Source organism: Diabrotica undecimpunctata, chromosome 3, assembly GCF_040954645.1.
Source record: "Diabrotica undecimpunctata isolate CICGRU chromosome 3, icDiaUnde3, whole genome shotgun sequence".
NCBI lineage: Eukaryota > Metazoa > Arthropoda > Insecta > Coleoptera > Chrysomelidae > Diabrotica > Diabrotica undecimpunctata.
This window is the reverse complement of record NC_092805.1, coordinates 122,254,126-122,272,804: the sequence shown is the minus strand read 5'-3', so window position 1 is coordinate 122,272,804 and position 18,679 is coordinate 122,254,126. Positions and strand designations below refer to the sequence as shown.

Here is an 18,679-nt window from a genome sequence, read left to right as displayed (position 1 = left end):
GGTGTGAAGAAGAAATAAAACGACGAATAACAATGCTTAGGTCAGCTAGCAGCAAAACTGACAAAAATCTGGAAAGTCACCGACATAACTAAAGCCACGAAACTTCGCCTTGTATGTAAACTGATATTGACTGAACTATTGCAACATATGGCTCTAAAAGATGGACTATTAACCCGGGATAGGTCCCGTTAATTTACGTTACGCCATAATTCCCATTTAGAGATTATTCTCACTTTGTAAAAAAAATTACAGTCAGCATAAAAATGCTATTTTCAGGTCTAATTAAATATATTCTTTTTCTTTATATTACAAATTGCTTAATTACAAAACGTAAACCATACGGCTAATTCGAACCACGTTTGGTACACAAATAAGTATAAGTATAAAATCAATAATGGTCTTATAAAATTGAACTATGTGGGCTAGTTTTCGAAGGTTAAGTCAAAAGTAAACAATATTATATTAAGCACAATGTATTAGATTTGTAATATAAGTAACATAAGTTTTTTGCAGTAATTTAGATTTTAAAAATTTATTATTTATTCAGATGCATCACTCTCAGGAATCAGAATGCAATCACTACACACCAATGTTGTTTTCCAGTGTGTTCTTTGCATATTGCTTTTGTCCTTTTGTGCAAGAACTACAAGAGTGTTGTGTGTATCTATTTTTCTTGGCAGGACAATATGAGCACTTTATTTTGTTCTTTGAAGTTGTCGGATGTGAAACTGGATTGATCCTGATCTGTAGAATATCCCGAATTTTTTGCTTTAGGCTAATGGAAAAAGTTGAAATTTAAGACAGTTTTTCTAAACGTGGTTTTATCAACTGTTTTGCTAAGTTTGAAATAAAGTGTTTCTTTCTAATAAGGTGTTAGTATTCATCATTTTGGCTTTACAACCCTGTGTGGGTCCTAGCCTCCCCAAGAATTTTTCTCCAGTCGTCCCTATCCATCGCCTTCCTCCGCCAAGCACGTATTTCCATATTTCTCATGTCTTCATCGATGTTATCTAGGAATCTTGTTCTGGGTCTTCCTCTTCTTCTTTGACCAATAGGTCTATCAAGGAGCGTTTTTCTAGCTGGGTCGGTTTGCTCCATCCGCATAACATGGCCTACCCACCTTAGACGTCCTATCTTTATGTGTTTTACGATATCTGGTTCCTGGTATATCCTATAGAGTTCGAAGTTGTATCGTCTTCTCCAGACACCATTTTCATTTACCGCTCCATAGATGCGCCTTAGTATTTTTCTTTCGAAACATCCTAACATGTTTTCATTACTTTTTGTTAAAGTTCAGTTTTCTGAACCATATGTTAGGACTGGGCGTATTATTGTTTTGTAGAGTTTTACTTTTGTATTTCTTGATATAACTGTAGATTTAAAAAGGAGATTAAGCCCAAAATAGCATCTATTAGCCGTGCAAATTCTGCGGTTTATCTCTGCGGTAGTGTCATTTTCAGTATTGACGAGCGTTCCCAGGTATACAAATTCGTTAACTGCTTCGATGACGTCATTTTCTATAACAAGTGGCCGTAGTGTTTGTGGTTGCGTACCTATTTTCATGTATTTTGTTTTGTTGGTGTTTATTATTAAACCCATTTTTGTAGCCGCTTCCTTTAATGCTACGTACGCCTCTCGTGCTGCGTTTTCCGTTCTCCCAACAATATTGATATCATCAGCATATGCTAAGATTTGCACAGATTTGTTATATATTGAACCGGTAGTTGTGATTTGTGACGTACGTATTACTTTTTCCAAAGCTAGATTGAATAGTATACAGGAGAGTGGGTCTCCCTGACGTAGCCCGTTATTTGTTTTAAAAGGTTCAGAGAGTTCCCCCTGGATTCGTACTTTGCATTCAACTTTTTCAAGGGTTAGTTTGGTTAAACTTACCAACTGATTTGGTACTCCTAGGTCTATCATTGCTCTAAACAATTCTCTTCTATTTACAGAGTCGTAGGCTGCCTTGTAGTCTATAAATATGTGGTGCGTGTCTACACCGTATTCCAGTGTTTTCTCTAGAATTTGTCTTAGGGTTGAAATCTGATGAATTGTTGATTTACCACCTCTGAAACCAGCCTGGTATTGTCCTATTATTCGCTCTGCATATGGTGCCATACGATGGCATAGTATATTGGAGAATATTTTATACGCTGCATTTAGGAGCGTAAAGGTGTTAGTATTACTCCTATAAATTATTTGACCATTTAGAGTAGCTATGTTAAGAAGAGTACAAAATAGAGTAAATGTCCATCTGTTACTAATTCTGGTTACATTGTATTCTGACTTCATCCTATCTACAACATTCACGCCTCCTTTAGTTAAATTACAAAATGTTATCATCTCTGGTTTGTTCTCACTATACTCTATATCAATTGAATCGTCATCGTTGATAACATTAGGACGTTTTTGTTTTTTTTTGTGTACGAGACTATATTGCAGTGATTTTCATTCTGGAGCAAAATATGCAGGTGCTGTTCTATCGTTCGCCCACAATTCATGAGTGCTCAAATGCTGCCCCTTTTTTATTCCAGCCAAATATAGAAGCCCAATAAACGCACATATTTGATGAAAATCTGTTGCCGGACAATCTTTTTCCGCTATTCCGCTATATTTTCCGCTTATACGATTTCCGCATAACCCCAAGTTGTTTATTTGTATGTTGTACGATATTTTCTAGAGTACTATCAGGAAAAAAAAGTTTCCAACAGTCCAGAACAGTACAACACTTTGATGCTACTGCATTTACACCTGGAAGTTAAATAACAATATTTTGTCTTTTTGTTTTTGATACAGGTTTTGTCATTTTATGTTTTAACCAAACTGTTCCAATAAATTAAGGAAATTTTGAGGGAACTGTAGTTATTGCTAAAGGTTCGTCAATTGCGTCACATAATTCAAAATTCTCATCGTTTTTTGACTGCTCCGTGTCCGTCTCATGAATGCTATGTGCAAAGGAAGCGTCATTTTCTGAGTCAGAATATTCTGATATCGGTTCTGCTTCTACTTCTTCGTACCACTTTAAAAGTTGATTCCTGGTTTTAATGTCGAAAATATCCATTCTGGAAAAAAAAAATTAATTTATTTATACTATAAGCAAAGCTTATATTGAAAACAAATAACATATCCATACAACAACAAAACTAAATAAAAAGTATGTTAAATATAATTGTTAATATTAGGTATTCTCAGAAATGTTACTTAAAATCTTACCTATTTTTCTCTTCAACCAGCTTTTTGTGACAAATCGTTTACTTAACAAATTTACGTACGCAAAGAGTCCCGTGTAGAGATTTTTTCTCACCGTCCGTCACCCACTAGATATCGATAGGCACTAAACAATAACGGTGGTCTTCCCACCACTCAAAATGTTACAAGCCTAATCCCATAGACGTAACTGAGGCACTGCTGAAGGCCCAAGACGTTAAAAAAATGATTATTAAAATTATAGCAAGAAATAGTAAAAAGTGAGATTTTTTCTCACCACGCGACCGATCCCGGGTTAAGAAAGCTGACGGAAACAAAATCAACGCCATTGAGATGTGGGTATACAGGAGGATATTGAGAATTCTATGTACAGTACATCGTACAAATGAGTCTGTGCTTCAAGATCTTAATATTAATACCAGATTTATTACAAAAATAAACAGAAATGTTCTGAGGTACTTTATATATTTACATATTTCTTTCGCGGTGCTCTGATCAAATTAAAAATTTCACAGCACTCTCTCTTCCGGAACCAGATCACAAAGCTGAAAATAAAGTTGAATCGTCCATCATAGTCAATCAAAGATCATGAGGTCACCATATCCTTGCGTAGGATAACGGACTGAGGGGGGTAATCTCAATAAAAGTTAAAGGTATGCAAGTAGCTGCGCCGCCTCCAAAAATCGACTATATAATATAAACATACTTCCAATTTAAATGTTTAAAGGAATACAAAGTGTTTTTCTTATATTTTTCTTTTACTGGGATTAATGGTTGAGTTGCGAGGCGATTCATCAACATCATTTGGAGAGGATCTCGATAAACCTGGCTTTTCAGTCATATCGAGGTCGCTGAACTGAGCCTCGATAAATGCTATACTTGTAGTTAAAGCGTAAGAATGGAGAAATCGACAGCAATATCACAAGCAGAACATTGTAACACATTAATTTTAGTAGAAAAAGATTAATATTACGTGAAAATTTATATAAATGATTAAAATAGAACAGGAAGTATTTTCAAACATTGCACATGATTTGCTTTCATGACTGTCAGATACGAAGTATTTTCTTACATTTTTTTACCAGTTGAGTTAACACAAACAAGATTTTTGTAGCCTTTTGAAGTAAAATAAATTATAGTATTGTATATTCTTAATAAAATATTTATAATACTTACCGTAGGGTTATCTTTCGCCATTAATGTAAATAAATTTAACAAAGCTAATTTTTCTTGATTATCACAGTGAGGAAGGAGAGAAACCAAAGCCATGGCATGACCTTGGAAGGGTTCTCGAGAAACTTCATATATGTTAGGTAAAACCCTACATAGAGGATAGTTTCCTGCAATAAAAATACAAGTGAGTTTTCAATTTACGCAGCTTTATTTTATTCATTCGGCATTTTTTATCTTTTTGTTTAATTTATATTTATATTATTTTTTATAGATACTGCAGAGAACCTCTTATATAACAATGGATCTTTTAAGTATTCATCAATTAGTCTATATTTGTCTACTGCTGAACGTAGGCTTTCCATACAATTTTCCAACTAAGCTTCTTGCATCCAATTTGTGGTGGTTCACTTTATAGCATCCGTTCATCTAGTCGGCAGTCGTCCTCTGCTTCGATATGACTCTTGTCTTGGTCGTCATTCCCGAATCTTTCTAAGTAAATGTAGATAAAAAAATACATTACACCTTCTGTTCTTCCTTCAAGTCCAGGATTCGATGGTTTTCTGCTCAGAATTCTTTTATATGCATGGATTTGATTGAAATTTTGACAGTAGATAAAAAACAGCTCAAAAATCAAAATCTACCCTATGCCAATAAGTGCTTTTCGTCTGGAAGTGGTTACCACCATAACTCGAGGGTGAAAAATATTTATTAAAAAAAAAAACCATGATAATCGCTGGAATAGTGAATTGTAAGACAAAAATGATTTCAGATTTTTTTTTTTCGAAAAGTTAATATTTTTGGAGTTATTCGTGACTGAAACTTCACAAATTACACGGCAATTTGGAAGTATGTGAATTTTTTTAGTTATGAGTGCTAACTTGATCCATATGAAGAAATAGTAATATAATGGTGGTGTACTTATGCATTTACTTTTTTTATTATCTTTTATGCAATCGAGCAAAGCTCTAAACATTCATATCTGTAAGATAAATCTTTTTCTGCAGATGCAGTGTTTCCTGATTTGTCTTAAAATCACTTGGTTTGCTTATTTCATTATAATTTTCCATTCTTAGGTAAGTCGTTTTTTAGATCATGTTAGATTGCGATATAACTTCAATTCAATCTTTTTGAGCTCTAAATATTTAATGCATATAAATAACATACATGTAGTAATTACGATTTACTAACCTGATATGATAGAATCCATAATTGGCTGCACATGGGGAGTGAGCAAGGAAGCGTGTTCCATAGCTGCCAAAGATAAGTAAGAAGCCATATTTCTTGACAGTTCCTTATTGCCCTTATGCAAAAACTTCACAGCTACTGGAAGTGCTCGTTGCATTACAGACTTTTTACTATAATTCTAAAATAGACCATAATAATAAATATTAATATTGATCGGTACCTCAAATAACAGTAAGGACAATAAAACATCCGAGTTACTTTTAAAGTATCAAACTGTCCACATTTCAATTTAACATGGATTAAGTAGCACAATAAATCGCTCCACTACGCTATATATGTATCTTCCATCGTAGCGTTAACTCCGTCACTAGCCTCAAACCTCGTTGTATTATGCTTTTATACTTATTCCTTCATTTCATTTCTAAACATGATACGAGCCGTTCACCGTGCTGCGGAGGGCAGGTAAAGCCGTCGATCTCCCTGAGCTAGTGTGCATCGTTGATACAATATTAAAGATGCAACTAAGTCAAATCAAGTACACAATGGACAAAGAAAGATTGGATACCTATCTCACACTTGTCTACCATACGAGCGTACGTATCTGATGTCACACATTTCAGATTGTTGGTCATTGTATTAAATTGGCGTAAAAGTCGGTATAGGTTGTTTTCGTTATCGGTTATTGGCACCGCACCGTCATAAAATGATAATCTAAGTTTCTCGCGTTTTATATTCTTTTATTTTACGCAATTTTTTATTATTTTGTTCATGATTAGAATGAATAGAAGAAAATTCAAGTTATCTCCCTGGAGGATCCCATTCTCAGCAGGTGTTGGTTGAGTAAGCTCCTCGTTTATCTTCGTTTAGATATTGTCTACAGTCTTGATAAGTTGCATAAGACACGGTCAAATCCTTTTACTCAATTTTAAAATCATAAAACATATAATCCGGCTGATTATACTGAATTGATTTTTCGAAATCGTGTGAAACATTTTACCAATACAACCAATTACAATCACCAATGAGATCAGTGCAATTTTACTTTAATTTTTTTAGATCTTGCCACTTTTGGAATTCTTCTACGAAAGGCATCTTTGAAATTCTTCGTTTCTGCTATATTTATTTTTGCACAAAATATGTCCAGGTAGCGGGAAACACATAAATACTACTTAAATACCATTAATATAATTGACAGATTTAAGAAATGCTTCATAAAAATAATAAAAGGAGATTTTATTAAATATTAAATAATATTTGCCTTACCAAAAATATGCATGAAATAATATCCGAAGATATCTTGGCGTGGGGAGTATCCTCATCTCTGGCTGATGCCTGTAGATTGTGATGTAGGCAAGATTCAAGTAAATTGACAAGAGCCTCACAGTGTTGTTCAACTGTGCCTGTTTCCCTTATACAAGAAGTCACCCTTGTTACGCATATCTCTACAACGCTCTGATCATTATCATTATTGACATAGTCTGGTAAAGAAGCAATAACTGTTATTTCTTTTAGCTGAAAACCAAGAAACAAATATTAAGTATGTTAAATCAAATAAAGTTAATAAATGCCAAAATTATTACTGCGCTAAATTCTTTGTATGTTTATTTAAATCTGTATATTAATTTTTTAATTATCTGCATCAACCATGTAAAGTGATTGCAGTGTCCCTTTCTTTTAGAAAGGTTTTTAGTGTCTATTATTTAAAAGAAACTGGAATTAACTAAGGAAGTCTACTTTCTAATGCACCTATGACATATAATCTCACGTCTTCTAGGATTAAATTCACCTTAATTTTTTTTTCATAATCTAATGCTAACGTATCTTTTCCTCTGTATAATTGCCCCAAATATACTGTTTTAGTTCTTTTTAATAAGCTATTCTTCAAATATAGCTCCCAGTGAAGTAAAGGTACTTTGTGGTGTTTCAATCGCAAAAGGTATCAGCTTTTTGTAAGCATAGCTTACTTATCGCTGGCTACGGATGGAGCGGTGGAACGCGCAGAGGTGTGATAAAAACAATCGAACAACTGAAAAGACAGATCGCGCAAACCAAAGATTGTATACCTATGGTGATATACATTATAATATATGCTGCACTCATACGGCTGTGTATACTCGTAGAATCAGTCGCCTCATCTCCCACTCTCTCTTTCATTCCATATCTCTTTCACGTTAACACACTACGTTGAGTAGTAAACGTAGTCCCATGCATGTTTCGTGTTATATGTTGCAAAAACACACTCTCTTAAATTTATAATTGTTAATTTCATCTTGATAAAATCATGGTAAATAGTGATGTATCTATTCAAGGGAAAATGATCAATCAATGTAAGTGAAATGTTATAAGAAAGCACGATAAGAAAGCTATGCTTCCACTCCTCGACTCTGTTACTTGCAATAATATAGCGATAATAGTATTCTCTTCGCTCCATTTCAAGTTTAGTCTTAGTTCCTTTTCTATTTCTTTCCATGTGTGTGATGGCCTACCTTGCCAGCTCATCATGGGGCATAGTTGATGTTGAATTTCTTAATGTAGACACAGTATATCGCTATTTACGTGTCGTAATTGTAATTTTTTTTCTTCGTCAGTTACCTTCATAATTCTTTATTTGTGACCAGATTATTAACCAGAAAATTCTGAATGAAAAATATAGGTATTTGTTTGGGGATTGTAATCTGACAACCAGTTTCTTGTCAAATTTATATGTAGTATAGGTAGCATAAACGAAATGATTTTTCATTGGTTTGGAAGGAACGCATTTTTGTTCCCTTACTAACATTATTCGAAGACCAGAACCTCCGTAATGAGGTACATTTTGCGCAAGGTTCTCTTCTCCTTTGTATACCACACTCGAAGTCTACTTCTCATATCTTTTTGCCCTCTCAGGCGTCGGATAAACCCAAAGTCTATAATTTACTAAGCTTCCCAGGTAACAGAACTTAATAAATTGTTAGTTCGCAGGTTAATATACAGTTTCAGTAGCCAGCTAAGATCCATAGTTTAAAAACGTTCAGAACACAACTTTCTGTCTGATATGGTGTACTGTGTTTTCAAAATATATTTATGTTACCCCATTTTGTTTCTAGCATAATTCTTTTATTATCTTAACTTTTATCTAAACATTTTTTATTCCCTAGAGTATTTATTTGTATAGTATTTTAGACCCTATCAAATATTTTACTAAAGGCTGCAGAAGAAAATTTAAAGCCTGAAAAGACAAATAAAAAACAGAAGTGGATAACTTCAGAAATTCTAACATTAATGGAAGAGAGGAGAAAGGCCAAAGGGAGAAATGAGCCAAAATATCAAGAACTACAAAGTAGAATTAAAATAGAGATAAAAAAGGCCAAGGAAAAGTGGTTAACAGATCAATGCATATAAATAGAAGAGTATAACAGAAAATACGACAGCTTTAATGTGCATAAAAAAATAAAAGAACTAACAAATACCAAAAAGCGAGCACACTATGGGATACTCAAAGATAATAATGGTGAACTCATTGCAGGCATCAAAGATAAACTAAGATTTTGACAAGAATAGATAATGAAACTATTCGACGATGATAGAATGATACAAGAAGAACCACAGGAACAAACAGGACCGAAAATAATAATGTGCAAATTAGAACAGGCAATTAGAAATGCAAAGACCGCAAAATCAATAGGCCCAGATCAGATATCCACTGAGCTAATTAAATGCATTGACGAAGAAATACTGCATATACTTTTAGATCTGTTCAACAAAGTATATACAACAGGAGTAATACCCGAAGATTGGTTGCTGTCAATGTTTGTAACACTACGAAAGTCAGTACATGCGACAGAATGCTCCCAGTACAGAACAATTTCCTTAATAAGCCACACACTTAAGATATTTCTCAAAATAATACATGAAAGACTATACAAAAAATAGAAGAAGATATAGATGACACCCAGTTTGGATTCAGAGGAGGACTAGGAACGAGAGAGGCTCTCTTCGTTTTTAACGTTCTCGCGCAAAGACTACTAGATATGAACCACGATCTGTATGTCTGCTTTATAGATTATCAAAAGGCATTTGATAGAGTACGACATCAGAAACTAGTAAAATTGTTAAAAGAAAAGAATGTGGATAATCGAGATATACGGATTATTGTCAATCTGTACTGGAATCAAAACGCAAAGGTTAGAATCGAAAATGTCGATACAGAAACAATAGAAATCAAAAGAGGTGTTAGACAGGGTTGCGTGCTGTCCCTATTGTTATTCAATCTGTACAGCGAAACTATTTTTAAGGAAGCAATATCAGAGGAACAACAGGGTATATCAATAAACGAAAAATCTTGAACAACATAAGATTCGCAGACGACACCGCTGTTTTTGCAGACAGTCTAGAAGCACTGCAACGCTTAGTAAATAGATTACATCGAGTCAGTATAAAATATGGACTACAAATGAACGTTAAGAAAACCAAGTGCAGATTATTTCTAAGCAACATACAGTAGGAAGGCTAGATATCGAGTGAAAACAAGTAGAAAGAGTGAATAACTACAAATATCTGGGAACCTGGGTAAAGACAAGCATTTATAAAAAATGAAAACAATGTTAATCGAGACCTTCCTCTGGAGCTGAGGATAAGAACCTTAAGATGCTACGTGTTCTCGACTTTGTTGTATGGAATGGAAAGTTGGACACTAAAAGTGGATAATATAAAGAAGTTGGAATCATTTGAGATGTGGTGCTATAGAAGGATTTTGAAAATACCATGGACCCAACGAGTTACAAATGCAGAAGTGTTAAGAAGGCTACAAAAGGATTGCGAGGTCATAAAGCACATCAAAACAAAAAAACTGGAATATTTAGGTCACATTACCAGAGGAGAGAAATATGAGATATTAAGGCTCATAATGCAAGGTAAAATCAAGGGTAAAAGATCCATAGGAAAACGAAGCATTTCCTGGCTAAGAAACCTAAGAGAGTCGTATAGTTGCAGCTCAGTAGATCTTTTCAGAGCAGCCGCCAATAAGGTACGGATAGTTGTGATGATAGCCAACCTCCGATAGGAGAAGAAACTACAAGAAGAAGAAACATTTTTCATGGTCAATATTGCACATATTAATTCGTTTCTGATATCTGGACTTAAACCAAACCAAGATTTCCCATAAGAACTAATGTTGAAATGGCTAATCCGTTTTTATGTAAAAAAAACTCCTTGACATTGCATATTAAAGAGATTGTAAAATAATGGAATACTCAGTACAATAATAAAAAATAAATGTTTTTTAAATTACATTATTTAAATCAAATCAAACTCTCCTAAATATGTACTAAATATAAAAAACATTATATTCTGTTGAAAAAGAGACCCATTTTATGTCCTTCATTTTTTAAAGCGAAGCTTCTATACTGGAGTTTTATTTTACCGTATTACTTTTTCTCTATAGTAAAATGCTGAGTCGAGCGTCACGAAACTAGGCCACAAAATAGCGGCCTTCAAATCGATACACCACCAATTCGTTTCTAGTCATCATATTAATAAATTCTTTTCAAACTATACTCAAATTGCATTTTTAAACATCTTATTTAGTTTATGTGATAATTAAATCTATTTATTAATTACTATTTAAATGGGAATAAGCCACAATTAAAGGTTAAAATACGTTTATTGACGTTTCAATTTCCACTTCGGAAATCGTTCTCAAAATACAAACATTTTTGTTTGTATTTTGAGAACGATTTCCGAAGTGGAAATTGAAACGTCAATAAACGTATTTTAACCTTTAATTGTGGCTTATTCCCATTTAAATAGTAATTAATTTAAAATGCCACAAGAAAATAGCTCAGAACAATATAAATCTATTTATATTTTATTATTAATTTAATATTTAGTCTAACTTTGACGGGTCTGTCAGAAGTAAACAACGTTTACTTTGTTGATACGTTAGTAGGTGGCATTAAGAGCAAACATAATAATTTATTGATTTTAATATAACATAATTTGTTTAAAATATATATAATAAATAAATAATAAAATTACTTATTCAATTTTAAAAATATTAAAGTTTTAAAAATACAGAAAACGTCATTAGGCGTCAGAACCGTCACTAGGCTCAGCAATTCAAAATCTATGCAAAGATTTTTTAGTCTGTATTCTCCTCACAAAGTTTATGTGTGACACTGTCTAATTTTTCCAAGCGATGCTATTGCCGTTTATTTAAACTTTGATAGGAAGATACTTTTCTGCAAAAATTTTGACATCTATCCATATTTAAAAGATTTCTTTGATTAATGAAGAATTAGCTTCTTCAATATGTTCCTCCCTTGCCTTGATTCACAAGAGAGTTCATTTTATTCTGATGCTCATAAGGCATGGTTACAAATTTTTACAAGCGGAGTTTACTTGAAAGTACCTCTGAAATCAGACTTAAGTACAAGTTTCTTGAAATTACTTAAAATCTCCTGATACTTGGTCTGAATGGAAGAAGTTTTATTAGGTGGAAAAAACTTTATACTAATGAAATCGAATTCATGATCTTCTTCTTCAAGTGCCATCTCCGCGGCGGAGGTCGGCAATCATCATAGCTATTCGGACTTTTGAGACGGTTGGCACTCTCTCAGGTTGCGCAGCCATGACATTCTACGCCTCCCTATGCTTCTCTTTCCTTGTATCTTTCCCTGCATAATAAGTTGGAGCAAGGTGTATTTCTCTCCACGTGTAATATGTCCGAGATATTCTAATTTTCTTGTTTTTATTGTATTTAAAATTTCCATTTCTTTGTTCACCCTTCCCAGAACCTCTTTGTTTGTGACGTGTTCTGTCCATGATATTTTCAGAATTCTTCTGTACACCCACAGCTCGAATGATTCCAGTTTTTTCATTGATGTCGCATTCAAGGTCCAAGATTCCATTCCATAAAATAAAGTCGAAAAAACGCCAACCTAACGCTTAGTTCCAGTTTTAAATCGCTGATACATAGCACTCTTCTCATTTTGTTGAAATTTGCTCTAGCCTTTTCTATTCTGATTTTGATCTCCTGATTGCAATCATTTGTGGAGTTAAGCATTGTTCCCAGGTATGCATATTTGTCCACTTGTTCGACGTTGGTTCAGTTTATTAGAAGATTCTCGTTATTTCTTTGAGTTTTCGATATTCTCATAAATTTCGTCTTCTTGACATTCATTGTTAGACCATACTCTTTTCTATACTCTGCTATTCTGGTCACCAGTCTCTGAAGATCTTCAATGTTTTCGGCTAAGATCGCAGTGTCGTCCGCATATCTAATGTTGTTAATGGGAACTCCATTTACCTTTATTCCAGCTGTTTCACCCTCATGAGCTTTTTTCAGGACCTCTTCGGAGTAGGCATTAAAAAGAATTGGCGACAATACGCATCCCTGTCTCACTCCACATCTAATTTCAATTTCTTCTGACAGCTGTTCGTTAACACGTACTTTTGCTCGCTGTTTATAGTATAAATTTGATATGATCCTGAGGTCGTTGTAGTCAATCTTCTTTGATTTCAGGACATTCATTAATTGTTTATGTCGTACTTTATCGAATGCTTTATTATAGTCAATAAAACATGCGTAGATCTTAATTGACGTCCAGGCATCTTTGTTCATGATAGACATAATTATTCAGGTTTGTTAGAGTGTTAGGCTTCAAAGATAGAGTGTTTTCTTTTTAATAACTTTTCTGATTTTCCCAAGCGGTGATATTGCCATTTGTTTGAACTTTGTTAGCTAGGTATTTTTCTGCAAATATTTTCATATCCATCCACATTTTAAAAATTTCTTTAATTAATGAAGCATCTTCTTCTATATCTTCCCCCCTTACCTTGATTCACAAAAAAGTCTAATTTATTCTGATGCTCGTAAGGATGATACTGCTAGTGATCAAAAATTTTTACAAGCCGAGTTCACTGTCCTGTAGGAAACTTCCTGCCAAGCTTTATCAATGAGCGATATCGAATGTATCTTATTAAAGGGATTTTTCCAGAATTCTCTGAGTTAATTCTGTCTCGTAGGTTACATGAAAACACCTCTGAAATAAGACTTAAGCACAAATTTTCTTGAAATTACTTAGAATCTGCTGATCCTTGTGCTGAATGGAAGGAGTTTTATTAGGTGGAAAGAACTTTATAGTAATGAAATCGAATTCATGACAGATTATTTAGGTTTGGTAGACGACCGAGTGCATCATCCAAATGGCGCAGACGAGCCTTCAAAGACAGCGTGTTCTCTTTTAAATAACTTTTTACACTTAATCCATCACAACATTTATATCCAATCAAATATTTGTTGTTATCCATAAGTAAGCCTTGCTATTATTTGATCTACCAATAACCGGCAGCTGACAACTAAGAACTTTATTTTTTAAAGAGCTCAGGTTTTAAAAGTTTCATTTTGAAATTACCACTAGTATTGCCACAAAATAATATTTATTGACTGTGTGCTTCATTGACTGTTAGGTTCTATTTATTCTGTGTAAACATACTAGTTCAAAATACAATTGAAAACCTGTTGTGAAATATAATGCCCATTTTCCATACTTTTTTGTTTAATTTGTAAGACCATGACTGCCTTTCAACATCTCGGTTTTTTGGCTAGTACCTATTTGATTTGTCATGAGATCAACATGTATGTTTCAACATCTCGGTTTTTTTACTAGTGCCTACTTGATTTGTCATGAGATTAGCATGTCTTCTTCTTCTTTACGTGCTATATCAGAATTATCCGACTTTGGCGATCACCATTGCGAAGGGTTCTCGGTCTTCTGCCACATGAAATAATTGTCTTGCATTTGATATCTGAGTCCATTCACGAATGTTTTTTAACCAAGAAACCTGTTTTTTTCCTACACTTCTACAGCCTTCTATTTTGCCATTAAGGATCTGTTGTAGTATTCTTTATCGATTTACCCTCACTATACGTTCCAGATAAGACATTTTCCGGTGTTTAAAAGTTTTAAGCAATTCTCTTTCTTTCTTGGCCCTCGCTAGTACTTCCTCATTAATTTTTCTTGCTGTCCAAGGTGTCCTCAGCATCCTTCTATGAATCAACATTTCCAATGCTTCAATTTTGTTCATACTTAAAACTTCTGACCACACTTCTGCCCCATACAAAAGTACAGACCAAACATAGCACTTAACCATTCTTTGTTTTAGTTCTAAACTGAGATGATTATTGCAAAGAAACAGAATTTGGAGACCTTCAATATTTTCTGACAGAATTATTGTATCGTCCGCGTATCTAATTACATTAAGTACTTCCCCGTTGATTTTGTTTCCATATGGCTGTCTCTCAAGTACCTTTTCAAATAGCTGGTCCGAGTAAACACTGACCAATGTTGGGGGCAAAATGCAACCTTGTCTGACTCCTCGTTGTATGGAGATTTCGTCGGTGTAATTGTCTTCAATTTTTACGATAGCATGTATCTTTTTGATTTTGTGCAAATAATTCCTTCTGATCTGATTGCTGTCACCGGCACAATTTTTTAAGTCATCCAAAGCAAACACACTTTCTCAACAGATCTAATGTCTCCGATCTCTGTTTAGAAATTAATTAACTTTATTCGAGTCGTTAGCATATTTAATTATGTATTTATTTTTCAGGATTGTGGATATGTCTGTTCCCGGAATACGGTATAAAACAGCCAGTTAAATCTCTAATACGCATGCCACCTTCTCATATGTATCTTTTTGAAAGCACAGATTTCGTATCGCTAAATTTGAATGGAGAGGTATAAACGCAGAAAAAAACGAACGAACTAACAGCCCGTTCAGACGGTACGAATTCGAATTTTTGGACGATACGGATTCGATAAAAATGTCGAATAGCTCAGTGGCACATAGTTTTAAATGGGCGTGTTCAGACGATTCGACCATATATCTCACTCGGAAATTTTACCGGATACGTCCAAATCTTCTCAGAAAAAACTGTCACCTGCAATCTATCCATAATAACCATTTATTACCTGATACACTTTATATCTCTGATCCCTCAAATATTCATTTAATCCACAAGTTTGGCTCCTTCAATATTTTTTTCAAGCACACATAGTAATTGTTTTTGCCAAATTAAAAAAAAACTAAACGAGATTATACTATAATAGTGTTTTAAAGATTTTATTCAAGTTTACAAGAAAAAAGTGAAGTAAACCACGAAGACAAAATGCTGTATGTAGACTTAAACAGCATCTTTGACAGATTCTATCGTGAAACTCTAAAATAAAAATTAAAAATGATAACGTAGTTTATCCATTATATATATATATATATCTGTATGCCGGAGGTAAAGGGCACTATGTCACAAATTTGTAATTTTACAGGAGAAGCGTTTTAAGTTTATTTTTGTGTTTGTTTATTCACAGGATGTATGTTAATACACATTATGTCACAAACCCTTGTCTAATTTATTCTTCAGATTATTATCTTTTAAAATTGTATTATTTAAAACACATATTGTGATAATAAACTTGATTTATTTTTAATAAAAAAAAAATTAAAACACAATGTAGTGGACATAGTGCTGTTTACCTCTTCAAGATCTTTTGGGTCATAGTACTAGATGTATACTAAAATGCATTATACAAGGTTAAACTTTAATTTGTTTCTCCTTCATGACAAACATTACAGGGTAAAGTGTAAAACTTAATATTTGTTTACATTTAACGACCGGGATCCTGATAGAATACTAAAAGAAACATAATGTATATCCCTCATGCATCAAAAACTTCTTCTTCATCATCTTCTGGGTAATCACTAGCGTTGTTAGATGTAGGTAATTTTTTATAAAATTGATGACATACAGATGGTAAATATGGTAGCAGTGATATCAAGTCATCGAACTTTTGGCGAGAAATCGGTAATAAGTCATTAGTGATAGGCAGTAGAACTTCTGGCAATGTAATTTTTTCACTTTTTCGAAATCGTATCATATCAAGTTGTTTGAAATTATTATCATCAAAAGAAGTTTTAAAAAATAGCTTTCCTATAGCCTCTCGACGAACTTGAAGATGAATACAGGCAGACATTAATACACGTTGTTTTTCAGTGTCAAGTTTTCTTAAGACAAAAGGAGCTTCTTTTCCGACAAATAATGAGTTGAATTGCTTGAAGTCCTCACATTTCATATTGTATACAGTGTATTTAGTAGTTGTTGCCAATCCCAAGGAGTCAGTATTGTCATGTTTGGCACTCTTTTCCTTTTCCTTTCAATGTGACCATATACAGTGTCTGCTTCCATATGAGTATGGCCCTTTAACAAAAACTTGTGATCTATTTGCGGGAATTTGTGGGAAGGTCTTCAAAATCCAGAAATATGCCATTACAATAAACGTATTTTTAATTTGATCATAACAGTTTGACCATTTTAATAAATACGAAGCCATTTCTTTTCTGTCACGAGCTGCTTTACTTTCATCCCACATCATGTAGTGTACTGAAGAGTCGAAGGAATCATAAATCGTAAAATTAAATGTCCACAATTTTCTCTTATAAAAACTGATCTTAGAAGTGCTTACCTACACCTTTGTAATCAAAGCTGATGATACTGCAATGTACACAGAGGTATAGGGTTTCATGTCCACATGGTGCCCTCTGCCTCTAAATAAAATGTGACATGATACTTTGTTTAAAGTGCTTATCTTCGTTATTTTATAACGTAGGACATAGTGCTTTATACCTCTGTGTGGAGAATTAAAAGTTCATTATAACTGCAGTTTAATCTCAATATTGACAAAAATGGACATAGTGCCCTTTACCTCCGGCATACAGATATATATATATATATATATATCAAGATAAATACAGTATACAATGAAGTGTTATACATAATTTATTCTCGCAGATGATCAGGTTTTAAAGGTTTACCATATGTGCAAAGTATAATCTTTGCATCTATTTAAAAATATAAAAATCATATGAACTCTAAATATCCGGTGGTTTAAAATTGGTAAAAAGTCTTGGAGGCGCAATGGGTTGCCGAAATCCAGAGCGCAATAAAACTCAGAAATGCTTACTGCTGTCTAACTCTAACCAATGACTTCTTAAATCCTACTCTTACGTCCACGAAGACACAACTTTTGTGTCGCGTACATGCTGGGTAGGTATATGGTACACAATGGACGTACGTTATATAGCAGACAAGAGAGGATGGAAGATGTGTTTCCGGCGCCTGAAAACTGGAATCTTTCCAGCTAATGGACGAACAGACAAAAAATCAAACACAGCAATGGGTCTGCAGAAGAAGAAGATTTTTGGTACATGGATTATGAGTAGAATAAGGGTAGGATGAAACAAATATAACAAGAAACTGATAAACAAAAGTTAGACCAGATAGAACTAACGAAAACAAAGAGGAAAGGTCAAGGGTAAATCTAGGTAAATATTTATGAGGATTAAAAAAATGAACATGCGAAAAGAGGAGTATCGGAACTAATAAAAAAGAAATATCAAATATCGAAACATCGAAATATTTCCTTTATTCAATCGCATTTTATGATACAGGAAAAATACTCCAAGACTGGCTAGAATCAATATTCATCCCACTACCGAAAAACCAAAACACTGCAACGAGTTCCGTGTGATAAGCCATGAGTCATACAGTAAAAGTCCCGTATAACCGAATCTATAAAAAAGTGTGAAACAGTCATCGGAGACGATCAGTTTGGATTCAGAGCCATGGGAACGAGAGAAGCCCTGTTTAGTTTACTAGTTCTGGCCCAAAAATGCTACGAGCAACAGAAAGATATATTTATATGCTTCATAGACTTCGAAAAAGCATTTGATAGAGTAAGACACGACCTACTATTAGGACTTTGCAATTGCAGTAGCCAACCTCCTTTAAGGAGAGGCACTTTAGTAAGAACAAAAATATAACTAGCTATGACATAATCGACGTAATCACGTAAAGTATCGTCACTGGCACTTATGGGCACAACAAGGACGCCAGAATAGAATAAAAAAATACTAAGAATTATTAGATGAAATAATACCACAAGTAGGTAATAAGAGAGAGAGAGATCGTGATTCTGGGTAATTTTAATGCCAAAATGGTAAAAGACAAAATTATAACGTGGTAGGACCATTCGGAGAAGTAGCAAATGATAACGGTAACAGACTAGTAGAAATATGC

General features: G+C 33.8%; 1 protein-coding gene across 3 annotated transcripts in view; it reads right to left on the bottom strand.

The window, feature by feature from the left end:
* melt (ventricular zone expressed PH domain-containing protein melted) overlaps positions 1-18,679 on the bottom strand; it is a 56,145-nt gene that overhangs the window by 33,253 nt on the left and 4,213 nt on the right. For 2 of the 3 annotated variants that reach the window (XR_011950365.1, XM_072526826.1), the window contains exons 2-4: positions 6,829-7,077; positions 5,569-5,743; positions 4,384-4,547 (exon numbers count right to left, since the gene is read on the bottom strand). Coding sequence is in view for 2 of the 3 variants with exons in the window: in XM_072526826.1 (XP_072382927.1) it covers positions 4,384-4,547; positions 5,569-5,743; positions 6,829-7,077 (588 nt within the window). In the remaining variant the exon portion in view is untranslated. Of the gene's footprint in view, positions 1-4,383; positions 4,548-5,568; positions 5,744-6,828; positions 7,078-8,157; positions 8,219-18,679 lie in introns of those variants that run through there. The other variant, XM_072526827.1, reaches the window with a different exon arrangement.